Consider the following 13,889-nt stretch of genomic DNA (forward strand, 5'->3'; position numbering starts at 1 on the left):
CGCGCTTCCATAAAGATCTTTGCACCTAATTCTGGCTGGACCGGACACAAGTTATGATGATTTCTACAAAACCTAATCTCATGAGCTTCATCTCAACAACCGTCAACTTCAGAAATTGTCAACCCCCGCCGCCCCTTCTGACAAACGCGACTTCTCATCCGCCACCGCGGCGTCGTCGCGCCCGTGGAGTCTACGGACGCCATTAGGAACAAGTATCCTAGCTTGCCTGCAATGAGGTGGCAAGGAGCTTTATATACGGCGATGCGCTGCCGCAGAGCCCAACGCGCAAGATAGGAACAGAGCTGAAGTCGGCTCTGGCTGGACGACAACCCCAATCCGCCGAACAATCTCACCCAAAGACTATGCAGAGAGCATACCGTTGACAGGACAAGGATATACTTTCAGATGCCGCCAGCGGAAATCAGATTATTTATGTCATTCCAAGACTCCCTGCGCGCCAGACGGCAACGAAATTCATGATTAAAGGGCGCTTCGGTAAGTTGACAGTCAATTATGACAGGATAAAGGCATTCGTGCACCAATGCTCGATTCGCCGCGCCCAGTTCCTGTCCATAGAGCAGCAGCGAGAACTAGACGATCCCATATCGAGGGCAAGCGAAATCTTTGTGACTTTATTGACAACCTGGAATCGACGCCGAGAACGCGATATGGCGCAACTTCTATCTTGCCGAGGCGCACGTGCCCCAGAGAGGTAAGAAAGCCGACAGGGCGGCAGGGATCTCCCACTGGTTGGGCGAGAAGTTGAGTGACAACTAGTGCTCTGAGAATGTATTCGTGGAGCTGAACGACGCGCAGGCCTCAGGGGGCGTCATTCATAAGTGAATTGGAAGCGACTTGTAGCAGAGAAGTGGCGATTGAATCCTAGTAACAGGGTGCTCATTCGCCGGCATCTGGACAGTCAAGCATACTTGGGAGTATGCGGGCGAAAACAGCACGGGCTTGCAGCTGATCTTCACCGAATCACAGCTGATAAAAAACTATCCGGGGAATTGCGAGACGGTGGCACGGCAGACGCGGGTTATAAAATTGTTGCTGGTGGATTTGTTGGTTATGTTAGTTGAGGCGGTTCTGTGGATGAACAGTCCGCCCGAGTGCCAGTTTAGACATGATCTGATATGATATGAATATGCTATGCTATGCTATGCTATGAATTGGATTGAATATTCGAGAAATCGAACGAAAGATTGGTTAATTCAATGGCCGTTGCACGGGGCCTTGCTGGCTGGCATTGTAACCCGCCAATCAGAGCCGCCCATTTGTGGGGATTCAACACCCGCGACCTTTTGGAACTTCCGCCGACAGCCCACCGCGTGCCTGCCGGCTGGGCATTACATATTACCCATTACCTCCATCACAGCTTCAACACAAGGTTCTTCTTTTTCCTCTGACTTCATCCTTCCCTCACTACTTCACCGCAATTCCTGCTTTCTACTCCACCTCCTTTCGCTATGGCCGAGTTCATTCGCTCTGAAATCTTGGGAACCACCTTTGAGACCACCAGCAGGTACTTCCCCACGATTGAATTCAGACGATCCTCAGGCAACTAACCACTAACGATGCAGATATGCGAACCTGCAGCCCGTTGGCCTCGGCACTGCGGGAGTTGTATGGTATAGTTTAGGAAACTATCGTAATGGTAGCCAGATAACAACTGATAGACTGCTAGTTCCGCTTACGACTTGATCTCGGAACAAGTGGTTGCGATCAAGAAGATGATGAAGCCGTTTCACAGCACTTCGGTTGCAAAGCGGACGTATCGAGAAGTGAAGCTTCTGAGGCACCTTCGACATGATAATGTGCGGATCATTCGGAGTAGGCCACTTTGGAGTAGGCCACTTTGACTGGGACAACTGGCACTGACCTCTATTCTCCAGCTGATCAACATGAGCGATATCTTCATCTCGCCACTAGAAGACGTGTACGGACTCCCTGGGGCTCCAGTCTCGGCTAGCGGCAGCAATTGACACGACTTCCAGGTATCTCGTCACCGAACTCTTAGGGACAGATCTGCACCGTCTGCTCAACGGAAAGCCACTCGAAAGCAAATTTGCCCAGTACTTCACCTACCAAATCCTGGTAAGACGCAACACTACAATTGCATCCCGCACTAATCTCATTTCCGTCCCGGGGCTTACTGGCTGACGCAACCCTGCTCCGTCTTGCCTGGTTCTTGTCTTACTACAGCGCGGACTGAAATACATACACTCAGCAGGCGTAATCCACCGAGACCTCAAACCGGGCAATCTCCTCATCAATGAGAACTGCGATCTGAAGATCTGCGATTTTGGGCTGGCCCGTGTCCAGGAACCGCAGATGACTGGTTATGTTTCAACAAGATACTACCGCGCGCCAGAGATTATGCTGACATGGCAGCGGTATGGGAACAAGGTTGATCTGTGGAGTGTGGGCTGTATTCTTGCGGAGATGTTGCTGGGCCGGCCGCTGTTTCCGGGCACTGACCACATTAACCAGTTCTGGCTGATTACAGACCTGCTAGGAAATCCGCCGGACGAGGTGATTGACCGGATAACAACGAATAATGTACGTAACCCCGCCCCGGGTCTCTAACCCTCCAACCATTTGGAGCCAGCTAACGAAAATTGCCGGATAGACTCGTCGAGTGGTGAAGTCCATGGCCAAAAGGAATCCACGGCCGCTGAAGGAAATCCTTCCCGCCGCTGAGGACGCAGGTAAGTGTGCACTTGCTTCCTGCCTCCCTATCCGGAACATCCAGTGACCAAACGAATCTAGCACTAAACCTTCTCGACAACCTTCTCGTCTTTGACCCTGACCGACGTATCTCCGCCGAGCAGGGCCTCAAGCACCCGTGGATGAGCCCCTATCACGATCCCACGGATGAACCCGTCGCAACAGAGCAATTCGACTGGTCGTTCAATGACGCTGATTTACCTTTGGATACGTGGAAAATCATGATGTAAGTTGATCTCTGTTCGGATGCAGTTTCCTTCACGATATGCTGTAGACTAGAACACTAACCTAAACACGATATATAGCTACTCTGAAGTTCTCGATTTCTTCCAGCTCACCACAAACGCCGAACCTAGTGGTGAACAGAGCCAGAGCCAGAGTCAGAACCAGGCTTTCACCAGCTCACAAGACCTACAGCTGGCAAGCATGTTGAATTTGGGCGAAGGGGAGCTTCTTCCGGATTTAGCTGCGACTATCGACCCTAACAAATTCGCTCCAGTGGACTATCTCATGGATGGACAGTCGCTGGACCCCAATTCCTTTTCGTAAGGTTGAGTTGAGTCTTCTCCTTTTTCAATGAGTTTCGATTCTGTTTTGAGCGTGCGACATAATAGGAGCGGAATTTTAGCGAGCATGAACTGGACGTCTTCAAGAACTCGGATGGATCGGGAACCTTGTCACCAAGATCATAAAGGCCTGATCAGTCAGGTCACAAGGTTTATGGAGACTACTTCCGCAACTCGGAAGTTCCGCCTTGTATGTGGTGCAATTAATCAAGATGCTGGAGCATACTCGTCGACGAAGTTTGTTACGCGGCCGGACGAGAAGGAAAGGTTAAGTCGAGTAAGTGATGAGCGGTAATGATGCTAAGTAATGATCATGACCATTTCTCTTCTACCTTAAGTATTTGATTAATCCATTTTTTTTCCTTTTCATTTACATTTCCACTTCCCATCACCTATCATCCCTCCCAGGCCCTATCTCGGTAGAAGACGAAAAGAGACAAGGGAAGAAAAGACGCAACCATGCCCAAGGAAAACAACACTCGCCGCAGTACACAGGGACGAGGCAGGGATCTTTACTCCCTCCTCATCCTCCTCGTCTTGTCCCTATCAATCCTCCCACACCGGATAACGGCTGCTCCAGCATCAGTCCTGACTCTACGAAACCGCGGCAACTACCCCGTGCAAGGCCAGGGTCAGGGTCAAGGTGGAGAAATGCCGTATCCAAAGCCTGTCTCGACACCAATTGCCACGCTGCTTCCGGGTTCTAGTGTCGGGCAAGGTCAGGGTCATGGACAGGGTCAAGGTCAGGGCCAAGGTCAGGGTCAGCTTCAAGGCCAGGCACAAGGTCAGGGTCAAATTCAAGGTCAGGGTCAGATTCAAGGTCAGGGTCAGATTCAAGGTCAGGGTCAGGTTCAAGGCCAGGGTCAAGGCCAAGCACAAGGTCAGGGTCAGATTCAAGGCCAAGGTCAAGGCCAGGGACAGGGTCAGGGACAACTTCAGGGCCAAGGTCAAGGCCAAGGTCAGGGAAATGGTCAGGGACAGGGTCAGGGCCAGGGACAAGGTCAGGGACAAGGTCAGGGACAACTTCAAGGCCAAGGTCAAGGTCAGCTTCAGGGCCAGGCACAAGGTCAAAGCCAAGCACAGGGTCAGGGTCAGACTCAAGGCCAAGGTCAAGGCCAGGGACAGGGACAGGGCCAAGGGCCGTACGCAGGTCTGACTCAGGGCCAGATTTCAGGGCAAGATCAAGTACAAGGTCAGGGACAGCTTCAAGGCTCGTACTACCACACAAACTCTGGCGATGAATCTGGCGATGACTCTGAGGATAACTCTGACGATAACTCTGACGATAACTCTGACGATAACTCTGACGGTGACTCCGACGATGAACTCGATGAGTTCAGCGACTCACCAGAGACACAAAACGGAGACTGGGATGGAAATGAAAATGGAACTGGCTGGACTCTATCCCTCTACCGAGACACCCAGTGCTCGGGACAACCAATGCATTTCAGCGGAACAAACAGCCAGACCTGCTCAAGTTCGAGGGGTGGGTTTTCGGAAACGGCATTCATTGCAAATCTGAATGGTTGCCGGGTTTTGTTCTATGAGCAAGAGGGGTGTATGGGCCGTGGAAGGGTCGGGGGTTCGCATGAGTCGAAGTCTTGTGGTGTTCCAGGGGCGTATGAAAATGATGACGATGATGACAAGGGCGATGACGTTGACGACGATGATGGTGAAGACCACGATAGGGGAAAGCTGAAAAGCCGTTTGGCAACGAGGGGGAGCTCTAGCTCTGGGAACAAAGGACAGAGTAATAATGGTGGTGAGGATGGTGGCCGCAAGGGCGGCGATGAGAATGGAAACAGGAGCGTTGTGATTAAGTCCTTCAAGATCATCTGTGGTAGTCTATCTTGATTCTACCTTGTCAGTAGTTTCGCTCCCGTGTCTTGTTCGTATACTTAATGCCAAGTTGGTACTGGATGATCAGTAGAGATGCTTTTCTTTCCTCATATCTACTATTCAACTAGAAGACATAATAAAGAGGACTAAGACATAACAACAAGAGAGCACGCAATATGAAAGGACAAAGAGGGAATCTTGCTGCGCTGCTGAGATTGGAGACAGGTGTCATGGATAAAAGCAGGTATAAGGAAAGAGGATGAGGAATTTATGCAGGCGCTCCAGCCACAGCCGCCAACGATTAGAAAGATGCTACCTTTAACCTCGAGCGTAAAACAACGGAAAGAATTCTTCGGCCGAATTAAGAAAGACATGAAAGAAGGAAAGGAAAGCTGCGAGGTTGTGGAGAGCACCGCCAGCCACGTCCGTCCACCGGGAATTGGTAGCAATCATCGAAGGACACGGAATGTTGGTTGCATTGGCTCTTCCTTTCTCTTCCGAAGAAAGCTATTAACGTGAAGAAACAAGTAGTCGAATAATATTATCCCATAGACGATTATAACCGCCGCGCCACGAGTTTCATAGCATAGGCACAAGCGGCATGGAAAAGAATGGCAAGCCGTTACCCGCGAACAAAAGATCGCGATAATTACTGCTCGGCCTCGGCGGCTTCTCCCTGGCTTGCCTCGCGGGCCATGCGCGCCTCAATCTCCCTCAGTTGACTCTCACGAGCCAACAACTCCTGGCGCTTCTCAGCAATCTCCCGCTGCACCTTGAGCTCAATCTCCCGGAGCTTCTCTTCTTCGCGCCGGAGCTGCTCTTCCTTCAGGCGGACGGATTGAGTGGCCAGGTCTTCGGGGTTGATCGATGAATCGGTTCCAGTGCTGAGGTCCGTTAGAGTTGCAGGATCAGAAAAATGAAGAAGTGCATATACGTACGTGGCAGCGCCGTCAACGCTCTTGCTAAGCTTCTCGGTACGGTAGTTCTCATATAGGAAATCATGAGTGATCTCCTTCAGATCCGCCAGATGGCTGTGGAGAAGGGCACTCCGGATCGCCAAGAAGTCTGAGTGCCGGGGGTTTTCTACCTCAACAACACCCCAGGGGTACTGTCTGGCCCGCACCTTGCGGCCGTCGATTTCCACAAAGTCATCCGAGCCAACGATAGCAAATGGCATCAGCCCCCGCAGCTCAGCATTCTCCTCCACAGTGTCCTCATCGTCTTCCTCGATATCGTAAGGGAAGTTGTAAACGGGAATGCGGTAGTGCTCAATGTCTTCCATGATGAGCTTTTTGGACTCGGCGAGTTCTGCAGGTGTGAGGGAATCGGCCTTTCCGATAACGGGGATAACGTTCACACGCGGGGAGAGACGCTTCATCAATTCAATATCGAGCTCACGAAGGCCGTGGCCAGTTGGTGTAATGAAGTACAAAAGGACATGGACACGGTTATCCCTGAACCGGGGGTTTCGCTTAATTCGTGATTCCTCGGCGAGAATGTCGTCGTATTGGCGTTCTAGGTATCCCACGATTTCACCAAAGCTATAAAACAGTCAGTTCGAACGCCCCAAATTTTGTTGACCATAACCACATGCCTGGCTTCGTTGTCAATCTGGTCACCAAAACCCGGGGTATCAACGATCGTGAGAGAGATTCGAGTGCCCTCGTCATCCAATTCAAGCTCTATATGAACTGATCAGCCGAATTCTTCGGCGAGCTCGGTGCGGGCAAGCATACCGACTGTCACTGGCTTGATGCGAACTCCCTCCTCGAGGTGAGCGTTTGTGGCATCGTCTGCATCCTTTCCTTGCAGAACCTGCTTTCCGCAAAGAGTGTTGACAAAGGTTGTGCGGCCTATCGTCGGATGATCCGTTAACTCTGGAATGGCTGGAAACCCTCTCGAAGTGTAATCACGCACCAGTTCCGCTGGCACCACAGACCATCAAGCAAAACTGAATACCCTTCTTGACATTCTTCTTCCGGCGGAGCTTGATCTAGAAGGCGGCGCGACGAACATTAGTTTGACCTCTTCCACTTGATTGAAATGTATAGGGGTTTGTATGTATGTAGATGGAAGTCTAAATATTCGAGGAATCGAATATTAACAGCTCGGGGGGTAGGGGTTGAGGAGAGGTGGATCATCTTGCTGAAGCCATAAGCGTGAAGGCAGAAAGGGGAAGTTCACATACCGGGTTGTAGGCGGACGACATGATGGATGATGGGGGGGATGGAGAAAGAGAAAGATGAAGGGATGCGTGAATTGAAGCAGAAGAGAAGAGAATAGCGAGTGGCAGGGACGAGAGGACAGGAATGAGGAAGGGAGTGAACTGCTGGACTCCTGAAGTCGAGTTGTAACCAGCAGAGGTCGAGAGAGATCGAGAGGGATCGTTGTTAGACTGACCTGGCAGTTTAGGGGGAAGGTCCCGGATGCGGTTTAGTCTTCTTGGCTATGGTATTCATTACGCTCCTCATACATCGACTGCTCCCCCTTTCTCTCCGATGCTTCAAATAAGCCAATGATATGCAAGGAAACCACTCCGGAGCCGTATTATGTACCGAAGGTCGGTATTGCTATTACGCAGCTTCATGATGGTAATATGAGACCTGTGTATCCAAGCAGTACTACACTGAGGCATTTGGACGAAGACTACTTGATCTCTGCAAAGTACAAGTGAATGAGGGAGTCGGCTAGATCATGGGTCTTGGGCTTTCAAATATTGTTCCTGAAAGTGAAGCTTGACCATAGAACCATAAACAATGATCCCATGAATCGTCAAGCTCAAGCAATTGTGGCCGTTCATATGATAAGGAGCAGCGAATTCGGCGAGCTAAGTAAGTAATAATGCAGTTATACGGATCCTATTGCGCGTTTGACCACTACTCCCAATCTGAGTTAAGTTCTCAAGAGTAGCTTATGGTTCTCACAGATTCCTGTGAACTGGGCTATTTTCAGGGGTAAATGATTTGGGGAGCCAAATGCTGGCCTCTCCGCTTTCGTGGGCCCTTGCGGGTCACCCGCTGAGCATGACTAATGCCTTCCTGCCTGAGGCTCAAGCCTCCTCCAGAGCTATGTACTGACCCCCAGATGTTCTCGAAGCATTCAGCGGTAACTCAGCGGTATAGTCACTGCTATGCATTCTAGACGCAAACTCATTGCTAACAGGCTTACAGCAGAGGAAATACGAGTACTCTTGAACACTCACGCCGACCTATATTGGTTCAGTTATACTAGTGGCATAGAATTTGAAGCGTGCCCTACCAAGAAAAATCAACAGGACCGTAGACAGTGAGTTTACAGCTCAACAGGTTCGGAGAGCAAAGTGCCCTTTTTATAGTAATAGACGAATCCCTCATAAGAGAATCTTGAGGCTCGCGGGGCAGAAGCAGATGATGCCATGGAAGGCTTAGCGCCATGTGGATCCGGGACGACAAGTCCGAATAAGGTCAGCGGAGCGGTTGATCTCCTTGATATCTCCAGATTCCTTACCCTCTTATCCAACCTGGACATCTACCAACTCTGCATCCTACATGCCTCGCCATTAAGATGAATACGAGGCAAATCATCGATGACTCAAAAGGCCCGGGGTCCCTGTCGGCCAGCTTCAATAGTGACAATACTTGCTTCTCCGTCGGCGTTGATGCCGGGTTTTGCGGTAGGTTGAGCTACGACCTATGGGATCTCAACCCCAATACTGAGGCCATGAAGTCTATAGGGCCAATCCATGCGAGCTCAAGGTGTCTAGAAGTATGCACATCTCTTACCAACGTTGCTCTCTTACAGCTACCGAGCGCATTGACACTGACCGCGGATCTATCTAGATCTCGGCGCCGGGATAGGCCTTGCTGTCATGCTTGGACAGTCAAACTACCTCGCACTTGTTGGCGGCGGCAGGCAACCGAAGTTTCCACAGAACAAGGTGCGCTGGCCTTCTGGTACGCATACGGGCTCTGCTGACTGCATGATCACAGCTGGTTATCTGGGACGATGCAAAGCAAAAGGTCGTCATCACTCTCGAGTTCCGTACATCCGTTCTCGGCGTCCGGTTATCCAAGTCACGTATCGTCGTTGCGCTACTCAATAGCATTCATACCTTTGTCTTCTCTTCTCCGCCGAAGAAACTAGCGGTTTTCGAGACAACGGATAATCCTTTGGGACTGGCATGTCTGGGGCAGAAGGTATTGGCATTTCCTGGTCGGTCTCCAGGGCAAGTCCAACTTGTTGAACTGGAAACGGGGAATGTTAGCATCATACCTGCTCACAGTACACCACTACGTGCCATGGCTTTGAGTCCCGATGGAGAGGTGCTTGCGACCGCCAGCGAAGCGGTAATCCCTCCTTGAATCCGGCCAGCACTCAATGTCCGCTAACTACTGGTCGCAGGGCACTTTGGTACGAATATTTGCTACGGGCAACTGTGCAAAAATGGCCGAACTTCGGCGCGGAGTGGATCATGCTATTATATTCTCACTTGCCATTTCGCCATCAAACAACCTATTAGCCGTGACATCCGATAAGTCTACCCTCCATGTTTTTAACCTCCCACATCCACGCAACGCCCCATACAGCAACCAGCAAGCATCTTCATCTGACGACGGAGTGAACAAGAAATGGGGTATACTTGGAAAGATACCGCTGCTCCCGAGAGTGTTCTCTGACGTCTATTCATTCGCAAGTGCACATTTTGAGATGGGAGAAGAAGAGCCGGGCCCCACATATGCACCCCCCTTGGGCACAGTACTGGGACGACCTCCGAAAGGTGTAATAGGTTGGTCGAACGATAACACCATACTAGTCGTTGGTTCTGGTAGTGATGGCAGGTGGGAGAAATTCGTTCTCCGGGACGACGAAGAAGGGAGGAGACACTGCATAAGAGAAGGCTGGAAGAAATATTTGGGAAGCGGAAGCTGACGGAGACGTCGGTGGCATACAATGCTCAACGTGCGACAAGATAGCAACGCAATCCGACAATGTCAACTAAATAATTTCCGGCGACAACCGCTATCGATTGAATTCTCTAGCATGGCGACATAGCCCAAGTGTGCAGTCATTCTCAACAGCGTGCGAAACTGGGAATACGGACGGCCGATGCTGGTTCTACTATCCAGTCTAGCTCCAGTCCTGCCGTCCGGCAGTAGATATCGAGTCTGAACGCCATTGAGTTCGGCAACATATTCCGCACGCAGCAGTCCTATTATTCGCTTGGCTTGTCATGTTCACTCCTACCGACGACGATCATGTCTATCTCGGTCATGGCGGGGCGCAGGGGATCGAGAGCGTTCCGGAGTTTTGTCCCTGTAAGACCTATCTCGTCGGCTTCGCTCTCTGTAGTCGCGGCTGCTTCTTTCTCTGGAACGCGATCTCTCATCGTCATGTCGGTGGCGGCGGTGATGGTGTCGGGAATGACGACTTGATCTCTCCCGGCTAGACTCGCGCCGTCGCGAAGATTTCTCTTTTCTTGCTTCTTTCTCCAGAGCTCGGGCCACTTCTTCTTTCTTCTCCTCAATGAGATATTCCTTCATAGGGTCCTCATCATCATGATTCCTTATCAGCTCCTCTAATTCAATCTCCTCTTTTAGAAGTCGGCGCCTGGGTGGGTCCCTCTCTTCACTATGTCCTCTCTTTCGTCTTCTTCCCTCATCGTCTGTGTCACCGTCAGCATCTTTACCAGCCGTCTCGCCCATTAACTTGGCAACATTATTTGTATCCTCGTCTTCGTCGCGCTTTTTGTATCTCGTATGGTCCACACGTAGTACCCTGCCGAGAACCGTCGCTCCACCCAAGTTGTCAACCGCGAGGTCGGTACTCCGCTGGTCTTCATATTTGAGAAAAGCAAACCCTCGGCTCTTGCCCGTTTCTTTGTCGCGTACTAGGTTTACGTGTACCGGCTCACCATACTGGGAGAATATGGTAACGATGTCACCTTCTGAGAGATCGAAGGGAAGGCCGCCGATGTAGATGTAGGCTGTGTCTCGATAATCCGCGTGCCAGGAAGCTTCCGGGGGACTGGAATCGGCCATGTTAGGAGGAGCGCATCAGGCAAAATGAGGTATATACATACACGGCATGCTCTAGCTCGCGCTTGTTCAGCGCTTGGACTTGGCGAATATTGTTCATCTTATCTGTGGTCTGTAGTAGAAAGAAACGTTGATCTCTGATGTTGGGCCAATCGATAGCTTCCGCGGGTATCTCTAGTCACGTGATTTTACCTTCCCAAAAGAGACGGGATATTTGGGTAGGTGGATCCTCAGGAGAGAGGACATAGAATAACACCCGCTGGCGCGATGCTGAACTTCTTGATTTTAATACTATTTACTACATGACGCCCTGAACATCTGACTACACCAGAATCTACGCTCATAGGACGCCAACTTACAACCCTCCGCTAGCATAATCTCAGAAACACGTTCCTTGAACCGCTCTGTTTCCACTCTGTTTGCCGACACCGCCGTTCCTCCGCCTTGAACAACGCGTGAAATTCGCTGGAGCTGTGAAAACTTACCTAGAAAGTTTGGATGGTCTGCGCTAGCTAAGACTGGTCAGTCTCGGACAGACGATGTCTACGTCAAAGAGATCCAGCACGGTGTCCAATAAAGATGGGCCGAAGAAGAACATCTGGTCTTCCATGCTGGATAGCGCTGCGACTGGAAAGCGCTTACCGGAAAAGAATCTGTTGATACTAGGTGCGACATCTCTTCTGAGTTTCGCGTCGTCGCTAACTCCGCCTTGTTTAGGAGGCACACCGGAGAGCCAGCGAGAGTTCCTAGAAGCCTACTCTGCAGACACCTCGGATTCCAGTCTATCGAATGAGAAGCGGAAAGGAAAAGGGAAAGTGCCGCCTGTTGCCAATCAATTCGCCCTAGGCTACACGTACCTAGATGTATTGGATGCGGACCAGGAAGGTATGTCGGCAGACACAGATTTACCTCCCCGCAATGGGAGTGGTAACAGATGCTAAGACTGTAACAAGATACATTGGCGCGCGTCTCTGCATACCTCCTTTCCGAGCCCTCGTTATCATTTGCACCTCTCCTCAAACCGCTTTTGACGCCGCAGTCCATCCCCGAAACCTCTGTCGTTATTCTCCTTGATTGGTCAGATCCGTGGACTTGGGTACGGCGACTGAGGGAATGGGTCCGTCTTTTGCGCCATATACTTGTTTCACTTGACGACGAGACCAAGGTTGCGATGGAAGAAAATATGACGCAATGGAGAGAGCGGAAGAAGGGGATAGATGCCAGCTCTACTGGATCCCAAGCGGCCAGCTCTGGATCGGCAATCATAGGCCCTGGGGAGTGGGATGAAGGGCTCGGGGTACCTCTATGTGTTGTCTGCCAAGGCGTACGTCATCCACAGAACTTAACGTCGGGACATTGCTAACGCGCGCAGACCGACAAAATGGAGAAACTGGAGCGGGATCACGGCTGGAGCGAAGACGAATTTGATTTTATCCACCAATTCATGAGGACGTTGCTGGTAAAACGTACAGAACCCCATCGATGCAGTTTGATCTATTCTAACCCATTGTAGATGGCGCGTCTCTGATTTACACCAAGCCCTTTCATGCAAACAACCTTCACAGCGTACTGCATTCCTCTCTCGGTATACATTCTCTCCTAAAGAAGTTATCTCTCAAAGCCAATTTCATCGAGCGTGACAAGATTCTGATACCGACGAACTGGGATTCGTGGGCGAAAATCCGAGTCATCAGAGAAGGGTCAAACTTGGAGGGTATCTCTACAGCTTGGTCTATTGAGATTCAGGATCCGCCTGAGCCGCTAAATGACAGAAATGACGAGGCCCAGGACGATGGTTCTGCTGAAGAAGACGACGGGACAAGTGCTGTAAAGATATACGAGCAGACAATCAAGGATCCCAAGCGAAACACCTCGCTGTCATACCCAGGAAGCCAACAGAGTGGGAACAAGATTGAAGTCGAGACGTTAGATATGCAAGGTTTCCTCACCAAACAGCTGGAGGTCTTGGAACAGCTGAAGATTGAGGATGAGAAAGACCGCGCAGCCAAGAAGACCCCTCAGTTGGAGATGTCTCCGTTAGAGGATAACAGCCGGGTCAACGAGCATATAGGCCCTGTACAGTTCAACATGGGCGGTATCCAAGTTGACGCCGATGACATGCTCCAGAAGCTGAAGGTAAGCTGCCAAGCTTTTTTGGGAACGCGATCGACGCTAATTACTTGAATGCAGGACCGGGAAGCCAGCCGCTCCCAGCGCAAAGACCCCGTCTCTTCACCTGGGGATGAAAAAGCAAACAATCAAGCACTAGCGAACTTCTTTGCAGGCTTGGTTAAAAAACCCGGGGGCAGTCCCCGCGGAGCCTGAAGCCTTTCGCTATTATAACACACAATCGGATAATATATGCCCTTGCGCTCATCCTCAACCCTCTTCTATGTTGGATCTACACCGGAGTTGACTTGGACTCATTTGGTTCCATGTCTCTCACTGCATTGCAAACAATGGCTCGCTTTTGTGGGACTTGTCAGGCTAGGTCAGGTTCAGGGAACGGCCAGCCCAGCAACTTGGTACATTTCACTTATGCGTTGAAGTACATACCCCGCCCCAGTACGTATCTTTTTAAACTCCTTTTGATTATGCAGTGGTTAGCGTAGATACCTTTTCGAGTACGTTTTCATGGGAATGGTGGGGTTGTTGGCTGTGGTTTTGAGACTCAAGAATCAGAGGCATTTAAATGACAAATAATCACAATTATATTCTTTTGCCTACGCTGCATGATGAC

General features: G+C 50.7%; 6 protein-coding genes across 6 annotated transcripts; 4 read left to right on the top strand and 2 right to left on the bottom strand.

Annotated features, from left to right (window-relative positions):
- Positions 1-1,378: 1,378 nt before the first annotated feature.
- On the top strand, positions 1,379-3,601 carry mpkC (mitogen-activated protein kinase mpkC). The gene is made up of 9 exons (XM_073735848.1): positions 1,379-1,525; positions 1,584-1,631; positions 1,688-1,817; positions 1,896-1,939; positions 1,998-2,097; positions 2,206-2,562; positions 2,633-2,711; positions 2,773-2,956; positions 3,036-3,601. Exons 1-9 carry the CDS (start codon positions 1,470-1,472, stop codon positions 3,277-3,279), a joined length of 1,242 nt encoding a protein of 413 aa, XP_073598603.1. The 5' UTR covers positions 1,379-1,469; the 3' UTR covers positions 3,280-3,601.
- A 47-nt stretch (positions 3,602-3,648) lies between these two features.
- BDW70DRAFT_171899 (uncharacterized protein) lies at positions 3,649-5,719 on the top strand. Its single transcript, XM_073743347.1, has one exon. It carries the CDS (start codon positions 3,756-3,758, stop codon positions 5,148-5,150), a length of 1,395 nt encoding a protein of 464 aa, XP_073598604.1. The 5' UTR covers positions 3,649-3,755; the 3' UTR covers positions 5,151-5,719.
- On the bottom strand, positions 5,213-7,483 carry aspA (putative septin AspA). Its single transcript, XM_073735849.1, has 6 exons — positions 7,324-7,483; positions 7,053-7,128; positions 6,872-6,988; positions 6,730-6,817; positions 6,074-6,676; positions 5,213-6,019 (listed from the first exon to the last, which is right to left on the bottom strand). Exons 1-6 carry the CDS (start codon positions 7,342-7,344, stop codon positions 5,785-5,787), a joined length of 1,140 nt encoding a protein of 379 aa, XP_073598605.1. The 5' UTR covers positions 7,345-7,483; the 3' UTR covers positions 5,213-5,784.
- A 1,141-nt stretch (positions 7,484-8,624) lies between these two features.
- Positions 8,625-10,199, top strand: BDW70DRAFT_121067 (phosphatidylinositol-3,5-bisphosphate binding protein HSV2). Its single transcript, XM_073734765.1, has 4 exons — positions 8,625-8,879; positions 8,954-9,051; positions 9,104-9,460; positions 9,516-10,199. The coding sequence occupies exons 2-4, from the start codon at positions 8,983-8,985 to the stop codon at positions 10,041-10,043; spliced, it is 954 nt and encodes a 317-aa protein (XP_073598606.1). The 5' UTR covers positions 8,625-8,879; positions 8,954-8,982; the 3' UTR covers positions 10,044-10,199.
- BDW70DRAFT_171901 (uncharacterized protein) lies at positions 10,180-11,249 on the bottom strand (the record flags this gene model as incomplete). The annotated part of the gene is made up of 2 exons (XM_073743348.1): positions 10,180-11,138; positions 11,194-11,249. 2 exons carry the CDS (start codon positions 11,247-11,249, stop codon positions 10,355-10,357), a joined length of 840 nt encoding a protein of 279 aa, XP_073598607.1. The 3' UTR covers positions 10,180-10,354.
- A 171-nt stretch (positions 11,250-11,420) lies between these two features.
- BDW70DRAFT_130653 (dynein family protein) lies at positions 11,421-13,887 on the top strand. Its single transcript, XM_073735850.1, has 6 exons — positions 11,421-11,815; positions 11,867-12,034; positions 12,103-12,473; positions 12,522-12,615; positions 12,663-13,285; positions 13,340-13,887. The coding sequence occupies exons 1-6, from the start codon at positions 11,689-11,691 to the stop codon at positions 13,472-13,474; spliced, it is 1,518 nt and encodes a 505-aa protein (XP_073598608.1). The 5' UTR covers positions 11,421-11,688; the 3' UTR covers positions 13,475-13,887.
- The last annotated feature ends 2 nt before the right edge of the window (positions 13,888-13,889 follow it).

Source organism: Aspergillus foveolatus (genome assembly GCF_047715535.1).
Source record: "Aspergillus foveolatus strain CBS 279.81 unplaced genomic scaffold BDW70scaffold_9, whole genome shotgun sequence".
NCBI classification, from domain to species: domain Eukaryota; kingdom Fungi; phylum Ascomycota; class Eurotiomycetes; order Eurotiales; family Aspergillaceae; genus Aspergillus; species Aspergillus foveolatus.